At 43.2% G+C, this 15,623-nt stretch overlaps 3 protein-coding genes across 7 annotated transcripts; 2 read left to right on the top strand and 1 right to left on the bottom strand.

Moving 5' to 3' along the window:
* The first annotated feature begins 274 nt into the window (after positions 1–274).
* On the top strand, positions 275–3,063 carry LOC27206263 (ras-related protein Rap1). 2 transcript variants are annotated; one of them, XM_016170447.3, is made up of 2 exons: positions 275–486; positions 871–3,063. In XM_016170447.3, exon 2 carries the CDS (start codon positions 1,331–1,333, stop codon positions 1,883–1,885), a length of 555 nt encoding a protein of 184 aa, XP_016029926.1. In that variant the 5' UTR covers positions 275–486; positions 871–1,330; the 3' UTR covers positions 1,886–3,063. The 2 variants fall into 2 exon arrangements, with proteins under 2 accessions (XP_016029926.1, XP_039148966.1); XM_039293032.2 differs by lacking the exon at positions 275–486 and adding an exon at positions 528–769.
* A 434-nt stretch (positions 3,064–3,497) lies between these two features.
* Positions 3,498–5,365, bottom strand: LOC6736420 (CUE domain-containing protein 1). 3 transcript variants are annotated; one of them, XM_016170655.3, is made up of 2 exons: positions 5,118–5,365; positions 3,498–5,008 (listed from the first exon to the last, which is right to left on the bottom strand). In XM_016170655.3, the coding sequence occupies exons 1-2, from the start codon at positions 5,274–5,276 to the stop codon at positions 4,337–4,339; spliced, it is 831 nt and encodes a 276-aa protein (XP_016029924.1). In that variant the 5' UTR covers positions 5,277–5,365; the 3' UTR covers positions 3,498–4,336. The 3 variants fall into 3 exon arrangements, with proteins under 3 accessions (XP_016029924.1, XP_002083292.1, XP_016029925.1); XM_002083256.4 differs by having other exon boundaries at positions 3,498–5,056; positions 5,118–5,364; XM_016170656.3 differs by having other exon boundaries at positions 3,498–5,011; positions 5,118–5,364.
* Positions 5,366–7,222: 1,857 nt separating this feature from the next.
* On the top strand, positions 7,223–11,728 carry LOC6736419. Of its 2 annotated transcripts, XM_016170448.3 has the most exons (5): positions 7,223–7,841; positions 10,334–10,528; positions 10,601–10,901; positions 11,067–11,078; positions 11,152–11,728. In XM_016170448.3, exons 2-5 carry the CDS (start codon positions 10,340–10,342, stop codon positions 11,220–11,222), a joined length of 573 nt encoding a protein of 190 aa, XP_016029922.1. In that variant the 5' UTR covers positions 7,223–7,841; positions 10,334–10,339; the 3' UTR covers positions 11,223–11,728. The 2 variants fall into 2 exon arrangements, with proteins under 2 accessions (XP_016029922.1, XP_016029923.1); XM_016170449.3 differs by lacking the exon at positions 11,067–11,078.
* Positions 11,729–15,623: the final 3,895 nt, after the last annotated feature.

The following is a 15,623-nucleotide window of genomic DNA, read 5'->3' as shown; positions in this document are numbered from 1 at the left end:
TTATTCTTAAATTATGCTTAAAAATTAAAATAGGAATACCTTAAAATATCACGAACGGTAGAAAACAATTTCAATATGAAATCATTTTACTGGGCTTTAAATTGAAAAAAATAGTTATGAAAATAGAAATTTTAATATATCCACAATTTGATTTGCCAATATAAATTAAAAATAATTAAATATATTTCGAATATATAGTTTTATTTATTTATTTTAATTTATTTTTAAAACTTACTAATGCTTTAAAAGTGTCATCGCTAAGCCATTGCGATAGTCGTGCGTAGCCCTCGGCCTGCAAGTGCCGATAGTGCCATCGATGCTTTGGCAGCCCTAGTCTGTGAGTGTTCGCTGTTCGCTGAGGGCGAAAAAGTAAAGAATTTACGAGACAAAGTCGTGTTAAATTAAAAGTGAAGCGATTCGCGAGCGGCGACAGGTGAAGCGGTCCCCAAGGAGCAAGCAGTTGGCGGCAGCGAGTGAAAAGCATAGGTAAAACTCCGCCCAGAGTTGCCCTGCCGCCCGACATGCGGGTGCATTTGCGTGGTTCAGTTGCTTAGTGGCCGTTCGGCAGGCCGATGTACGCACATGGGTGCCCAGTGTGCAATTTAAGTGCATTTTAAGTGACAGAGCTCAGTGAAATTTAAGGGAATCTCCGGCTTGAGGCGTTGCAGTGGGGCGCTGCGTTCGGTGCGGCCGCCTGGCAACCCTGAAAATGAATCATTAGAGCGAGAACGAGAACGAGAGAGTTGTGAAGAAGAAAAGAGGGAGTGCAGTCAGTTCTCAGCATACCAAAAAACGCAAACCAAAAAGACTCGCAGCGAATTTAGCGTTAATTGTGTCTAAAAAGCGCCTTTCTTCTTACTCCCCCCACAGTGTGCCCTCGGTAGCAGTGACGGCCGTCTCGAGGAACAATCAAGCCAGGATATTTCCGCTCAAAAAAGCAACAATTGAACGCACGCAACTCGGCGGAAGGAGCGAGCGAGAGAGGGAGCACAAACACCAGCACACATTCACATACACTCACACACACACACACGCAGTCACTTACACGGCACAAAGGTTATCAACAGCAAAAGCAACAACAACAAACAATTTACTTTAAATATAAAACATATATTAACTAAAAAGCAAGAGCAACAAAAAAAAAAAAGAAAAAATAACTGCAACCGACAAGCAATCGCCGAACAACGCCTAAAAACAAGTGATTTTCGAGGGAGAGCCACCTGGAAAGTGAACCCACCTACCTGGCCTACCTGCATTTTGGGTCTCTTCCCTAGAATTTAGCACAAAACAAGAGATATACGAAGGATATACAAACAACACAGCAGCCAGCATGCGTGAGTACAAAATCGTGGTCCTCGGAAGCGGCGGCGTGGGCAAATCCGCGCTGACGGTCCAGTTTGTCCAGTGCATCTTCGTGGAGAAGTACGATCCCACCATCGAGGACAGCTACAGGAAGCAGGTGGAAGTGGACGGACAGCAATGCATGCTGGAGATCCTGGACACAGCGGGTACGGAGCAGTTCACGGCCATGCGGGATTTGTACATGAAGAACGGCCAGGGATTCGTGTTGGTCTACTCGATCACGGCGCAATCGACGTTTAACGATCTGCAGGACCTGCGCGAGCAGATACTCCGGGTGAAGGACACGGACGATGTGCCCATGGTGCTCGTGGGCAACAAGTGCGACCTCGAGGAGGAGCGCGTCGTCGGCAAGGAGCTGGGCAAGAACCTGGCCACCCAGTTCAACTGCGCCTTCATGGAGACCTCAGCCAAAGCCAAAGTGAATGTGAACGATATTTTCTACGACCTGGTCCGGCAGATCAACAAGAAGTCGCCCGAGAAGAAACAGAAGAAGCCGAAAAAGTCCCTATGTGTTCTGCTATAAGACTTCCAAAAACCAACAAAACTAAAAAACAAAAAAAAATATAACAGAGGAGGAGGAGAGAGGAGCAAAAGTATAAGCGTAAAGTAAAGAATTTTCAATTTTTTTTTCGTTCTCGTTTCGTTTTGGATCCGAAGGCAATTGTCGAAAAATCGAAATTGAAATAACCAATCTACTATATACAAGCAAAACTTAAACTGACAAATGTTTTTAACTGTTTCAAGTTTTTGTAATTATTACCATTTACTACTATTATGATTGTACTATTTTTCGCTGATTAACCATTAATGCATATGGGGAATTATTATATATATATATCTACATATTTAAATATATTTGTCGTTCGTTTTTGAGCCGTTTTTTAAATTATGCAACAAGTGAAACATTCGTAAACTAAAACATTCGTATTTATTGATTCTTTTCGATTGTACTCTACACATCTACAACTACTTATACACGCGAAAGCCCAACCAACAACAAGTTTATCTTTAAATAGAACCGAAAACAACATTCGAAACACAAATCAAATTAAGCTAAACTAAATTGTACGCCTAAAAGATAAAGATAACAAATTCCACGAGAGAAATGAGCAAATAAATCGAGAAAGGAAATGAATCATGAATAAGGAACATATTTTATAAAAATATTGTATGCAAATGATGTCAAAATGTTGCAAACAACCAGAAGTAATGAGCCCCCCTTAGAAATTAGTTTAAAACAAATTTACAATTAATTGTTTACCACGATCAGTTGCATCCAATATGAAAACACCCCACACACACACACACACACATACCAGCCACATCCCACACACACACATTCGCAGCCACAACTCACACACACACACACCTACACATTTCCGGCGCGCTCTCAGAGAGCGAAAAGCTACGCGAAAGCGGAAGCGGAAATGGTGACGAGAGGCTCCTGCGGCCAAGGCTCATTTCCGCTTCCTGGTAAGAAGAAGAGGAGCAGGAAGTGCAGAGAGAGCCACAAATTCTAGTATATTTAATACATAAGAAATGGTTTAACACAAACTAAACTGTCGTGTCAATCCCAAAATGAAAAGAAACCTAAAAACGAAGTAATTTACAAATATTTCATAATAAACATTGCATAAACTTCGCGTACGAGTAGTAACCAATATGCCCTTAAATCAAAGTCTAAACACAGCCAACAACCAACATTAAAAGTAAACTAAATAAAACCTAAGCCCAAGCGTATATATTAAATATATGATAAAGATACAAATCATTTTTGAACATAATAAACAACAAACAAACCAACCGTTACAATAACATAATGTAATAATGAGCGTGTGAAAAATGTAATTGAAAAACCATTTTTTCGAACTTGTTTCCCTACTGGTCGCGTTTTTGGGATCCCACACAGAGCCTCTGATCTCAGATTCCTGGCAGTCCCGAATTCGCGACGCAGTAGGTCGACATGATCGAGCATCTTTTAATTATTAATAAATGTATTATGTTTATAAAAAATTAAAAAGGAAATGCAAAAACAAAATAAAAATTAAATAAATTCATTTTTGGAGCGTGTGCTTTATTTTTATCAGAGCTCTTTCCGAAGTTATTTTCCATGAAAAAAAGACAACACAATTCTATTGAAGTTTTGAAATATCTGTATTTGATACTTGGAATAGTTATATAAGGTTGTTATTCAAATATTTATACATATACAATTACAATCAAATAGCTGCTCTTTATAATTATAATATTCTGCTAGTTTATAGCACGCATGTTAATCCAGTGTAAGATCTGCGATAGGATCGATTCGGAGTTAAGTTGGGGCGTAGGAGTAGTAAAACCGCATTGTATCCACAGCTGATATGGTATGCAAGTTCCGAGAGATTCGCGGGTTGAGATATACAATCATAATGCATGCTTTTCGTAGAAGCCAGCAGTTAAAATGCAGAAAGTGAATTTTAAGACAGAGTTACGTGGTAGTTTCTATTACTGTACAATAAGTGGCTCGAGTTCCGCTTCATGACTAGGTTTTGGGCTAAGCAAAGTGCTCTACTGGGGACTCGCCTCCGATTCCTGGTGTGATGCTTGTTAATTAACGCTTTTTATAATCAGTCGAACGTGTGAGTGAGTGTGGCTCTCTAGCAATCTAGCAATCGCGGCTCAAAAGGGGCCGCCTTAGTATCGATTACAAATAATGCATAAAACTTAACTACGCTAATTTGGCAACAACGAAAGGGTAAACAAAACGTATACAAACAAGGAATATATGTATGGGTATATGGGGGTATTGCACGGTAGGGTAAAAATTGCACTTAAGGTTAAAACTAGGGTAATACCATCGCATCGAGATTGGGATAGGAGATTTCAGATTTCGTTCTTGCCCGGAGATTACTTGGGACTGGGGGACTGGGGAGATTACTAGCGCACGTGATCGTCACGTTATGGCCGTTGAGATTAGATAACAGAACGATCCGCTTCACTTGCGCAGCTGCAGTTGACCCTGCTGCTGGCTGGACTGGCTCGCTTGCTGCTGATCACGCTGCTGGTGGTGGTGATCCTCGTCGTCGCTGGGCTCCTCGCGCAGCGGCAAGGAGTCTATCTGCTTGGCCGTGGTCACCTTCTTGTTGCGCTGCCAGGTGAAGACCCGGGCCATCTGCAGGAACTTCTTGCGCGACATCTTGCCCATGTTCTTGAGCCGCTCCTGGAAGGGTGCGTCGTCCTCGCCCTTGGCCTTGCCGCTCTGCTCCTTCTCGAGGGCGTTCATGAAGTCCTGGTTCCAGCGCAGCTGATTCATGAACTCCTCGTTCTGCAGCATCAGAGCGAACTGTTCGTCCGGCAGTTCGAAGTCCTGCTGCCCGGGAGCGGGCGATATGCGCAGAAAGCCCACAGGCAGCGGACCCAGGATGGGCGGATTCCAACGTCTGCTGCGTTTGGTGGGCGTGTTGTTCTGGCTGCTTCCCTTGCTGTTGGCCGCTCCCAGCGGGCGCTGCTTGGGTGAAGCGCCCGTGTTCTGGTGGTTCGGAGAGGCACCGGTCGTCGGTAGCAACGCACCGGGTGCTCCAGGTGCTCCGACTGCGCCCGCTCCTCCGCCGTCTGTGGTGTCCACCAGCTGCAGGTCCCTGTCCGAGTCGTTCAGGTTGATGAGGCTCTGCTGGGGCGAGACATTAGCATCCAGTTCATTGCGCAGTTTCTCGTTCTGCGTTCGTTAGTGGGTTAGTACAGAATAGACGTTAGTATACACAGGCGCCTCCACTCACCTGGTTGTCAATTGACATGGCCAGTAGGGCGTCGATGGTCTGGTCCACGGCCCCCAGGTTCGCCCGCAGGATGGCCTCGATCACCTCGCGGTCGATGTCCGGGAACATCTTCTTGAAGTCGGTCATTGCCTGCGAAAATTCCAGCTGCAGCGTTGACATGATTATTCTTATTTTTATTTTCGCCCCCACAGTCCAATTGACGGAGCAGTGTGACCAGAGCGAGTGTTGTTTAATTCTACCAACAAACAGGGGGTTCCCACTGGTGACATAAAAGTTGATAAGAATTTCTTGGCCCTTACAATTATCCAGATTGACGAAAAAGAATAGTAAGAATAGTAATAGTAAGAAAACTACTAGCAAATCACTGTGCTCCCAAGTGTTCAAAGTTTTTAGCTTTTTATGAAAGTAATAATTTATAAGACTTTATTCCCTACTCCTGCGATTACACATCCTGTAAAAAGTGAGGAAAGCTTATTTCTGAAGTACTCTACAACCACCAAATCTAATGGCAGTGTTGCAAAGCGGTTAAGTCCGGCTTTGGCGGCAATTCAAACTGGTTTTATGCGACCGTATCAATCAAGTTCAATGAAGTACATTGATTTTAGATGTTTGAGAAAGTTATCCAACAGATGACTCAGTGAAGCAGCCTGATGAAAGTCACGTGATATCCTCAACTCGAGTGCTGATAATTGGGCGGCACGTGCTGGTGCCTTTGTTCCGGCACGCAGTGTCGGTTCAGTCGGTCGCGTTTTAATAAGTGTCAATTAGCACTGATATGGCTGCCACTTGATTTGCTATCAGCGCTGGGCGGTGTCCAAAGAGTCCGCTTATCAGAATCAGTCGGACAAGTGATGAGCGAGACACCCCCGCCGGATTTGGGTTCGGAATAGAGGTGATGAAACCATAAATTTCAATTTAATCACAAAGTCTGCGGAAGAAGCGTGGGCTACCTTCCGATATTCTCGGATCAGACAAGAGGTTCCGAGAGTTCGGATCATCCAATTATAGACTAGACGGAATTAATTGCTGTCTACTGGGACTTTGCTTTTAAGACGCATTATATTTGGGAAATGACTCGGGGGAGATTCTATATAAGCAAAACACAATCTTTAAAATACGTCGAAAATTTTAATTAAAGATTTCTGTGCCACGGCACCCCCAATTAATTTGGGTTTCTGTGTGACTTAATCCAGGCACGGCGTTGCGTCATTTTTTTGGATTTTTATAAGGAAGATTTGCCAAGATACGCGGATGATTAGGTACGCATAAAAGATAAGAGATCGTTGTAGTTATCTCTGCGATGGACATGTGTAAATTTCCATGCTATTTTCGTATAAACTCCTACTTTATTTTTAACCTCTTGTATGCCCAACCGTTTTTTAGTGACAGATTAAAAATCTTTATTTAGATTTGTGAAAGGCACATCCCACAATGGGTTGGTTCTATTTACAAGTACCCAATTAATCTTAATGTCTCATTAAAAATATTTATTTACATTTGTGACAGGTTCACCCTGCACAATGGGTCATATTTACATGTACCCAAAATGTGTAAGGAACTCGAATCATGTGATGATTTCATTTGAATTCCATGAGTTTGGAAATGCCATTTGCGATCTTAGCTTCCGCTGTTTAAAAACTGCAAGTCGGCATTGACCCAATTAACATTTAAAATATTCCAGCTAAGTCATGACGAGTTTAATGACCTACAGTAGAAGTACTGGTTCATGTGGGAACATTTTCCGAATCTCACCCTGGCACTATCATCCCAGTACTCAGACTATTCAAAACCTTGCTCAAATCACCTTGGAGCCCCAAAGCCCTGAGTCAACGAACCGGGCGAGGGAGTCGCCCTAGATGATAGTAAAATACTCACGGTTCAGAGATCGAAGTGGTACATAATTCAAGTGATTTAATTTGCTCACACAGCGCACCCAAATGACCCATCCCCAGTGCTGTAGCGCAGCCAGCAGCGCCAACTATATGGCCCACCGATCATAAATCTTGGCTTTATCGGTCGATTTGTCAAAAGCGTGGCACGACAAGCACACGAAGATCGCGGCCGAAGGCTCCAACCGACTTGAATCGGTGCTGGTGGGATTCGACGAGTTAGTTCGCCGCCAGAGCAGAACGCGTTTAGTAGGAATCCGAGTGCCTAAATCCGAGATTGTGCCCAAAATTAGCAGCGCAGAAATAAAATTACAAAAACTTTTCAAGTACTCGTGCAACCAGAGACCCAAACCCCACAAACCCCCAAAACCCCACCCATTGGTGGGCGGAAATCCAGCCCATCCGAGTCGCCCACACGAGCATTTGACTTCTGTCACCTCCGAAGTGGTAAAGTCGTCGGTTGTTGATTTTCACCTGTTGATTTACCCTTTTTGCGGCGTCGGTCTTCCAGCGCCTATATAAACAAATGCTCCCAACGGACCTGCGTTTATTCTGCATTGTCACACCTAACGGTTGAGATTCGCCAGCGGAGAATAAAATACAAAAAATAATTTAAAGCCGAATCAGCAATCTATTTAGTGGCGTTCATTAGCTGGCTGAAGCTCTAATTTGACATTTATTTTTGGAACAACTCAGTAAAAAAGTACAGCTACAGTAAAAAGTACAGTTACAGTGAAAAGTGTTAACCGGAACTGTCAGAATTCGGGGGATCAAGTGTCAAGAACTAGACGTATCTGTCAAAGTTTTCAATTGTTTCCGGTGAATTTGGACAAAGGTGAGTTTGTATTACCAACTATTAAATCGAAACTATAACTATAAAAAACTTACTCAAAGTTACAATTTAATTGTAGTACAGATTATCCTTGGGTTTTCTTAGCCTGTAAATATTATTAGATTTAAATGTAATCATTGATTTTCAGCTGAATGGCGCCCAGAAAATTACTTTCGCCTCATTGATAATGAAGCTTTATATATAAATTCAGTTATTTATACATTATCAGCAGAGGTTTTCAGAACTGTCACTGCGAGATTTTCGATTTTAATTACGTTCCACATGCATAGAAAATAAGTGTAGCCATCTTATCAGGGCTGCAAGCGAAAGGCGAAATCGTAAAGTTTCAATGGAAAGAGTCGCGTGAATCGCAAGGTATTGCGTAGTTTTGCTTGGGAGGGGGGATTCCAACTTAGATTCGGATGCAGATAGCTTTTGTTTACACAGCCCGAGAAGCGGGGAAAAAAGAGGGCGTGTCAGTAGATTTGAACCTATTGTTCTTGATAAGAACGAGCTCCTAGCAGCTCTCCATGTTGCTTGTGGTCCGATATTTTATGACGCCTCCGATGACGCACTTTATGGCGGGCAAGTAAAAGAATAAAAACGAAGCCCAGCGATTTTATTATTATATATGCCCATTCCCAGTTGATGATACGATTTGGGTCACAGAAGGCGAGACCCCCAGCCTAGTTTGATTTTAAATATGTCATTGAATTGCTTCGGGATTCTGAGCATAGATTAGATTTTATTTGACTTGCGCACGAAATGATTGTATTATTGGATGATCTTCTAGAATTTACCAGTCAAAACTGGCGATATAACAAATATTCGCATATGTTTCATCAAGTATTTGGCACTTTATGATTAATATCGTAACTAAACGTATGCCCGCAGGTGTGCGTACTTCTTGGCAGCATAATTAGCAATTTAGTAACTACTACAACTATATTTTGACATCTTGTTATCGCTTATCGGACACCGATCGGTTTCAGTTTGTAATAACCGCGAAGCCGTCATGGAAAACTGTCAAATAAATTCCAATATGTAGTTATACCAGTTGGCACTATATGTTTATGGGGGAAAAGCCCCGCCCCGTGGGTTCAATGGAACCTCTACGCGCGAGGCCTTGGCTCCAACACCAAAATAGAGATGACTCCTGGCTGGGGATCGCAAATTAGCCACGACACCAGTGCATTATCAGCTCCCGAGGCGTTTTTTCATATTTATTGGGCCATTAAAATGCGTTTGGCGTGCGATTACTCTGCGACATAAATTACCGATCGAGATGCGAAAGCCGCTGACACGATCGCCAGAGTTTATCGCTTGCACTCGCTGTGAAAAAAGTAAAAAAAAAAAAATAGAAGAAAATCTGGTTCGGTCAGCAACAACAAACAAGTAGGAGGTGTGCTTTTTCGATCGTTTTTGGTAATAAATTGCAATAAATGGAAAAAATGTTGCGAGTAACCTGGCGCCGTAGAAAATTAAACAGTGAATCAAGGGAAAGATGGTGCGGTTGGGGTAATAAGGCTACTTAGAAGGCAGATAAGGTGCTTTTGATATACTTATATAACTCCCAATAAACACAAATTTAACGTAATTTGTCCAATTGAAAGAACCAATCATAAAAGCATAACTGAATATTTGAAGCAGCATACACTTCATATAAGTATTAGCTTACAAGAGACAGCTTTTAAAGGTCATTCTTAATTTGCTTTCCAACTTCTATTAGTTTAACTTAGCTGCCTCTTCTGCTCATAATCGAGCCACCCATCTGACGCCCCATTCATTCATTTGCTAACCACCCCAAATGACTGGCAATTTTTAAAAGTCAGCGACCATCCTCCCCGAAATGAACCCAATCCTTATTTGATAATGAGCCCGCCGCTCACCTTTAGCATTCCGGTCACTCCCGCTTTCCAGGCTGGAGCTTAATTAGGCATTAATATTTCATAAATGTCAATTACGAGGGCATAGCCAACCCCTTCCCAATCCCACTGATGACCCGTGTCCGCCGCACATCAAGTGATGATACTGCAATGTGACCTGAATCCGTGAACTGGCATCAAAAGAAAGCAAAAATTTTAACTGGAACACGGCCCCGATTCCATTGAGCAGGCCAACTTGTTGGCCAACTGCAACGTGACTTATTTAAAGTACGAGTACCCAACACCTCGAGTGGGCCGAAACCCCTCGAAACGGAGCATTCACGCATTTTTGCCCAGCCTCAGCCACAATTCGCTTTGTTTTTGCCAACTTGTGTTGTTTGTAATAGGAAACCCTTTGCGTAAGCACTCGAGGGTCCTGAAAGTGGAGAAGGGGAACGTGGGTCATGTGTTGCCTAATTATTCTAGCCTAGCGTTGTTAGTATCTACATATTTTAGAATTTCGTTTAAACTTGAGCACTGGCATTAAAGCTAAGCGCTATAGCAATATCTACTCCTCGAGCCACCGAAGTGACCCCCTTAATGTTTTGATTGACTCTGGATTCTCCGCAGTTGAGGATGTCCGCCCTGTCCGCGCCCACCACATGTGGCTGCTCGCCCGTCCACTGGGCCATTGTCATTGTGCTCCTGTCAGTGGCGATTGGACCGGGAGACGCCATGGCCCGTCCAGCCCGCAACACGCAGTTGTTGTTCAGCGAGCTCCTGGGGGGCGAGAACGAGGACAACAACTACTACGGCGACCAGATGGTAAGAGCAGGCCACCATACATGGCAGTATGTCAATGTGACTTAGCCATGTGTCTCCACTTCCAATCCGCAGAAGTTCCAGCAACAGCAGCAGGAACAGAAGCAACAGCGAGTTCCGGCCTTCGCCAGGAAATGGCCTTCGTTGAGGGATCTGTTGCTCACCGTGGACTACGATGACTTCGGGGTTACCCAGGAGAGCGAGGAGCAGGTGGCGCCCAGTTCCCGCCTGCTGGCTCGACTGCACAGGCTCGGCGATAACGGAGGCGGCGAGGAGCTGCGTTACAACGTCGTCAACGATCTGACCAATATGCCCAGCAAGAAGGTGCTGCCAGGACATCCCCTCAAGGATCACAACACCAAGAAGAACGTTCAGTGTGAGTACTGATTAAGATCCTTAAATTGTAACTTTAAGAAGTTATTTCTCCCACTCTTACTCGCATAACAAAATTGATGTGATCCTTAAGTGTGGCATGATTGATTGACTAATTTGTGTTTTTGGTTCGTTTTATTTCCATGTGTTTAATTTCCGACCCCATTAGTTCGTAAACAATGTAAGTGTGGCATGAACTCATAGCTTCAGCCCAGAAATTATGTACTAACTATTTGTATTTCTGAATACTCCAGATATGTCGCCTTGCCACTTCAAGATCTGCAACATGGGACGCAAACGCAACGCTGGCTTCAATTCCTACTGAAGATATCTAATGCTTTAGATCCGCAACGCCAAATAAGCCAAACAAACCAAAGTCAAATAAACCCTTTCCAAAAATCAAAGAATTTGCATTATCACACACACACACAAACGCTGGACGAATGTTCAAATGCCAAGTATTGTCTACCGTTCTAATTTAGTTAACAACCCGTGCGGAATTTAGTTAGAAACTACGATTACATTGTACTTATACATAAAGTCTCGACTTACATACACTGACACACATCTGATATCCGCTCTCTGCACACCGACACTCACACACAAACGCACACACACACGCACACCGAAGTATTTCCATATTAGTTATAATATATATATTATCTATGATTCTTGTTGTATTCGAAATACATTAAATTATGATAACCAACACAATGTTGCTAGATATTAAGCCCAAAATACATACTACTGAAAAATATTTATTGAAAACAAAACAAACAACATATGGTACAAGATTGATATGTGGCCCAGTTTCCTGAATAAATGTTATATGATTATGGTATTCAAGGACCCAAAGGAGGTCCACTAAATGCTTTTGCCAGTACTTTGGTTAGTTCCTGATTAGCAAATCGCATGAGCCCCTAAAGTATTCAACGATTTCTTGGACTGGGAAGCTTTTATGGTAATATATTTAGCTAGCTTTCAGGGGTTTTTTTTACCACATTTATTTGACCAAGTAAAACGGGTTAGGAAGTAAAAATAATCTTTGGTTGACAGTTCTATCAAACATTATGCTTTAGAATTGGCTCTATTGTGGTACATTAAATTCCATTTTAGTAAAACAACATTACAGACAACTGAGCAGCGTACTTTGCCTTTCTAAAGTAAACGGACTTAGATCTTAGTTAATTGATCCATAAGATTTTTAATGGCAGTCTGCACAACCCACAAAGAACGATAAAAAGCTAATTAAAGTGTGCCAAAACCAGTATTTAGACCACTTGATTGTTTTCGAGGTATGCCCCTTAATCATATTTAGATTTGCATACTGATGTATCTCAAGGAACTGCCAAGATACAGATATATACCACATAGGTAGATCACGCAGCCAGCTCTGATTAGAGTGCACCATGTGTTTGTGGAATTGGACGACCTCCAGGTCGCGATTGCAAAGGCCAAGTGCCACTGCAATTTGTTGAAAAGTCAGAAGCCAAGTAGAAACACAGAAATCTGCTGGTTTTTCGGTGGGTGTCAGGATATGAAATATAGAAGTCGATCGCATTTATAGTTGGCCACTTAATGCCATGGCGGCGCCGTTGGCCATTAAACCCAAAGCCAACTTCGCGGAATAAAGCCAACTGGCAGTTGGAAGTTGGAAGTTGGCAGTAGTAAACGCCCAAACGCGTTCGCTGGCTGTGGGAAAAATCTGAGTCCGCAGTTGTTACTGCTTTACTATTACAATTTCAATTTCTGTTTCAATGGGCTGACGTAGCTGCTGACCACTCGCGACCTTCGGCTGAGCCTCGCATTTAGTCTATATGTCTATGCTCTTTAACACGTTTACACGAAATGCAATTCGATTTATTCGCAATTACCGAGCATGCGGCACTCGCTTTCAAGTGATTCATGCCCAGCTAAGCTACATCTAAAGATATATATATATCTTTATCTTGTGCTGTTCGTATGCAAATTCTATTGTAATTAAACGTGCTCCAATCGCTTGACAAATTGTCGAGCTGATCTCGGGAATTATGAATGTAACATTTCAATATAAAGATCTCAGCTAATCGGTAGTTGGCGTTTATGTACACATAGAGATTCCCACGCAGATCAGCGAAAATTGAGTGGCAAGTAATCAGTGTGGAATCCCATTGCACTTCAGATACAACTACGATTTCTTCTATCATTATTCTATTATTATTCGCCAGCCTATTAAAAAATTTGTGTGCAATTTTCTAATTAAGATAATATGTTTACTAGAGAATTATTTGATGCAGCTATCAATCTTAATCTACTTACCATATCGGCATTTTCCTTGGCCATAATAGATTGACCATCTGCTCTAAACTTGGAGCTCCCCGTCGGGAAATCTGAGATAATTAAGCGTTAAGCTGATCGACGTTTTATGAGCCCGAAACAATTTCAGGGTCAAGATAATTGATCAGCGGACCAGAGCAGCGGACGAGAGTAAAAGTAAACGAATGGGTAGTTAATTAATTCAGTTGTTTAAGTCGCGTGTTAATTGAACTTTCAAAAGCGCAAAAATCACCTGAGCAAAGAGTTGGATACCCAGAACCAAATTGAAGTCGTAACATTAATTGCCTGGCCCAAGTGGATGGGTGCGGATCGTGGCATTTCTCACACGCCATACAGCACCATACAGCTCCATGCTCGAAAACTGAATTCAAAACTGAATCCAAAACTGACTCAATCGTGTGAGAAAACTGTGGCCGCAACTGCAGTTGCAACTGCCAGACAATCGCAATTGTTTGCTGCACTCTGCACCAGATATGCGCCACTCATATTATTATTCCTCCGAAGCGGCATTGACAAGGCCAGCCTTCTCCACGATGATGAAGTGCCTCAGGTCCAAGTCGCTCGCCATGTGCATGTGAATGCCCCAAACAGCCTTTGCAATTTGTGTAGCCAGAAGCCTAAGTATTTGGTTTTTAGGGAAACGGGCTACCGAATTCCGCCGTGGAAAGCTGCCATCAGCAGGAAATTAAACTCTTCATAAGCCATTTATAGTTGGTTTTTGTTTTATTTATGTGTTAAGATTAAGTTGCCTCACATTGCAGTGATCTTGTAGACTGCGTGTCTGAACAGCACGTGCCACACTTATTTGGCCAACTGAATGAGTCGAGTGGCCATTCATTCATTTGCAACAGAATCGTGCGTAAACGCACAACTCGTTTGGCCTTAATGTCAACCCAGTTGGCCAGTCAAGAGGGGGAAACGAGGAAAATCCACCAAAAAGCCCATATATTTGCGGCAATTGAATGCTGGCCGAAAGCGAGTTTCCTCATGAGACGTGGAAACTCAAATCTCCGCTTCGGCGACTCTGAACTTGACACAAATTCGACGGCGGCGTTGTGCAAATGAACTATTTGCGAGCCGGAGCATTGCAAAAGTGACACAATTAAGGCAGAAATATGTGCAGACGGCTCGAAGCCGATGGCTAATTACAGCGATTGCCACAATTGTGGGCCATTAGATGGGGGACCATCCCAGATGGGGGCACATTCAGATCGGCGGGGCTCCATTAATCATCATCCGCGAATGGGAGTTGCAGCCAATCGCACACAATCAACGGGCGGAAAAAATGAATTGGCTTTTAATATCGAAACCGAAAGTGAGCTGAGATTGCGAGTCAAGAACCGTCGATCAATTTGGTCAAGATTTGTCTACATATTTATTTTTGATTTCTGTCTGCACGAAATTGAAATAGCATTTGAGGTGTGTAGCGTGGCTTTTGGCTTTAGCCTTTTGCTTTCGTGTAATTAATGATGTATTAGGTGGGGAAAAAGGCAATTCCAACTAGGGTTTCTTCGGCATACCTTCTCAGCTTCCGCATTGGCTTCTAATGATGATTGGGTCAGACTTATTGGCCATCAATTAGCCGGGCTCACACCAGATGTCAACCCAATTTGGCCCGGCAACCTATCATCGCAAGCGATTTAATTACCATCTCCGCCTGTCTGCAAGCAAACCGAATTGGAGTGGCGTGAAGTGGAGTGGAGTGGAGTGGAGTCTTGGGATTTCTTTTCGCTCGTTGCCGGCATCAAAATGATGGCTAATTGTTATTTTTGCATATGCAGCCAGGCGGCTGCTTGCATGCCGTTTGATTAGACACCGACGACGGAAGGCGGGGAGGGGAGAAAGGGGAGAGTGGGCCTTACATAATAATCTAGTTAACAAATTGTGTCATGTGGAGCTAGCCGAGTAACCGAGTAACCGACTCAACTGTCTCACTTGCGGCCTGCATGGAGCAGCTGCAACTTTCGAAAGCGTTGTGCCGCACAGGGAGGGAGAACAAAAACCGCCTTGCATAATCCACGGGGCGAGGGTGTTGGCCTACGCTCAGCATAAAAAAATCATTAAAATATTTAAAAATAAATAATCCTCGGCCAGCAATCTAAAGTTAGGCCGGCAAGCCAACCAGCTCCAAACTATGCATAGCAAACCTCACGAATTTCGGCCTGCCTTCACCCACTACTGTCCCTGTTCGGGCGCCACCAAAACGGTCAGCAACCGTTCCTTGGCCCAAATATGATAGATCTTCCGCAATCATGTCGTTCGGCGCTGGGTGTGTCCAGTTGAAATGGAAAACTGAGTGGAAAAGTGGGGGGAAAAGCCGTGTCCGCCGGCAATTGTGGGTTAATGGGTGAATGTGCTGTTTGAACTACATTACAATGGTTAATCCGTTACCTTAAGCTGCAACGCGGCG

The sequence above is a fragment of the Drosophila simulans genome, chromosome 3L (assembly GCF_016746395.2).
Source record: "Drosophila simulans strain w501 chromosome 3L, Prin_Dsim_3.1, whole genome shotgun sequence".
Taxonomy (NCBI): Eukaryota; Metazoa; Arthropoda; class Insecta; order Diptera; family Drosophilidae; genus Drosophila; species Drosophila simulans.
Note: the sequence above shows the minus strand (reverse complement) of the source record. Positions and strands in the feature narration are given on the sequence as shown.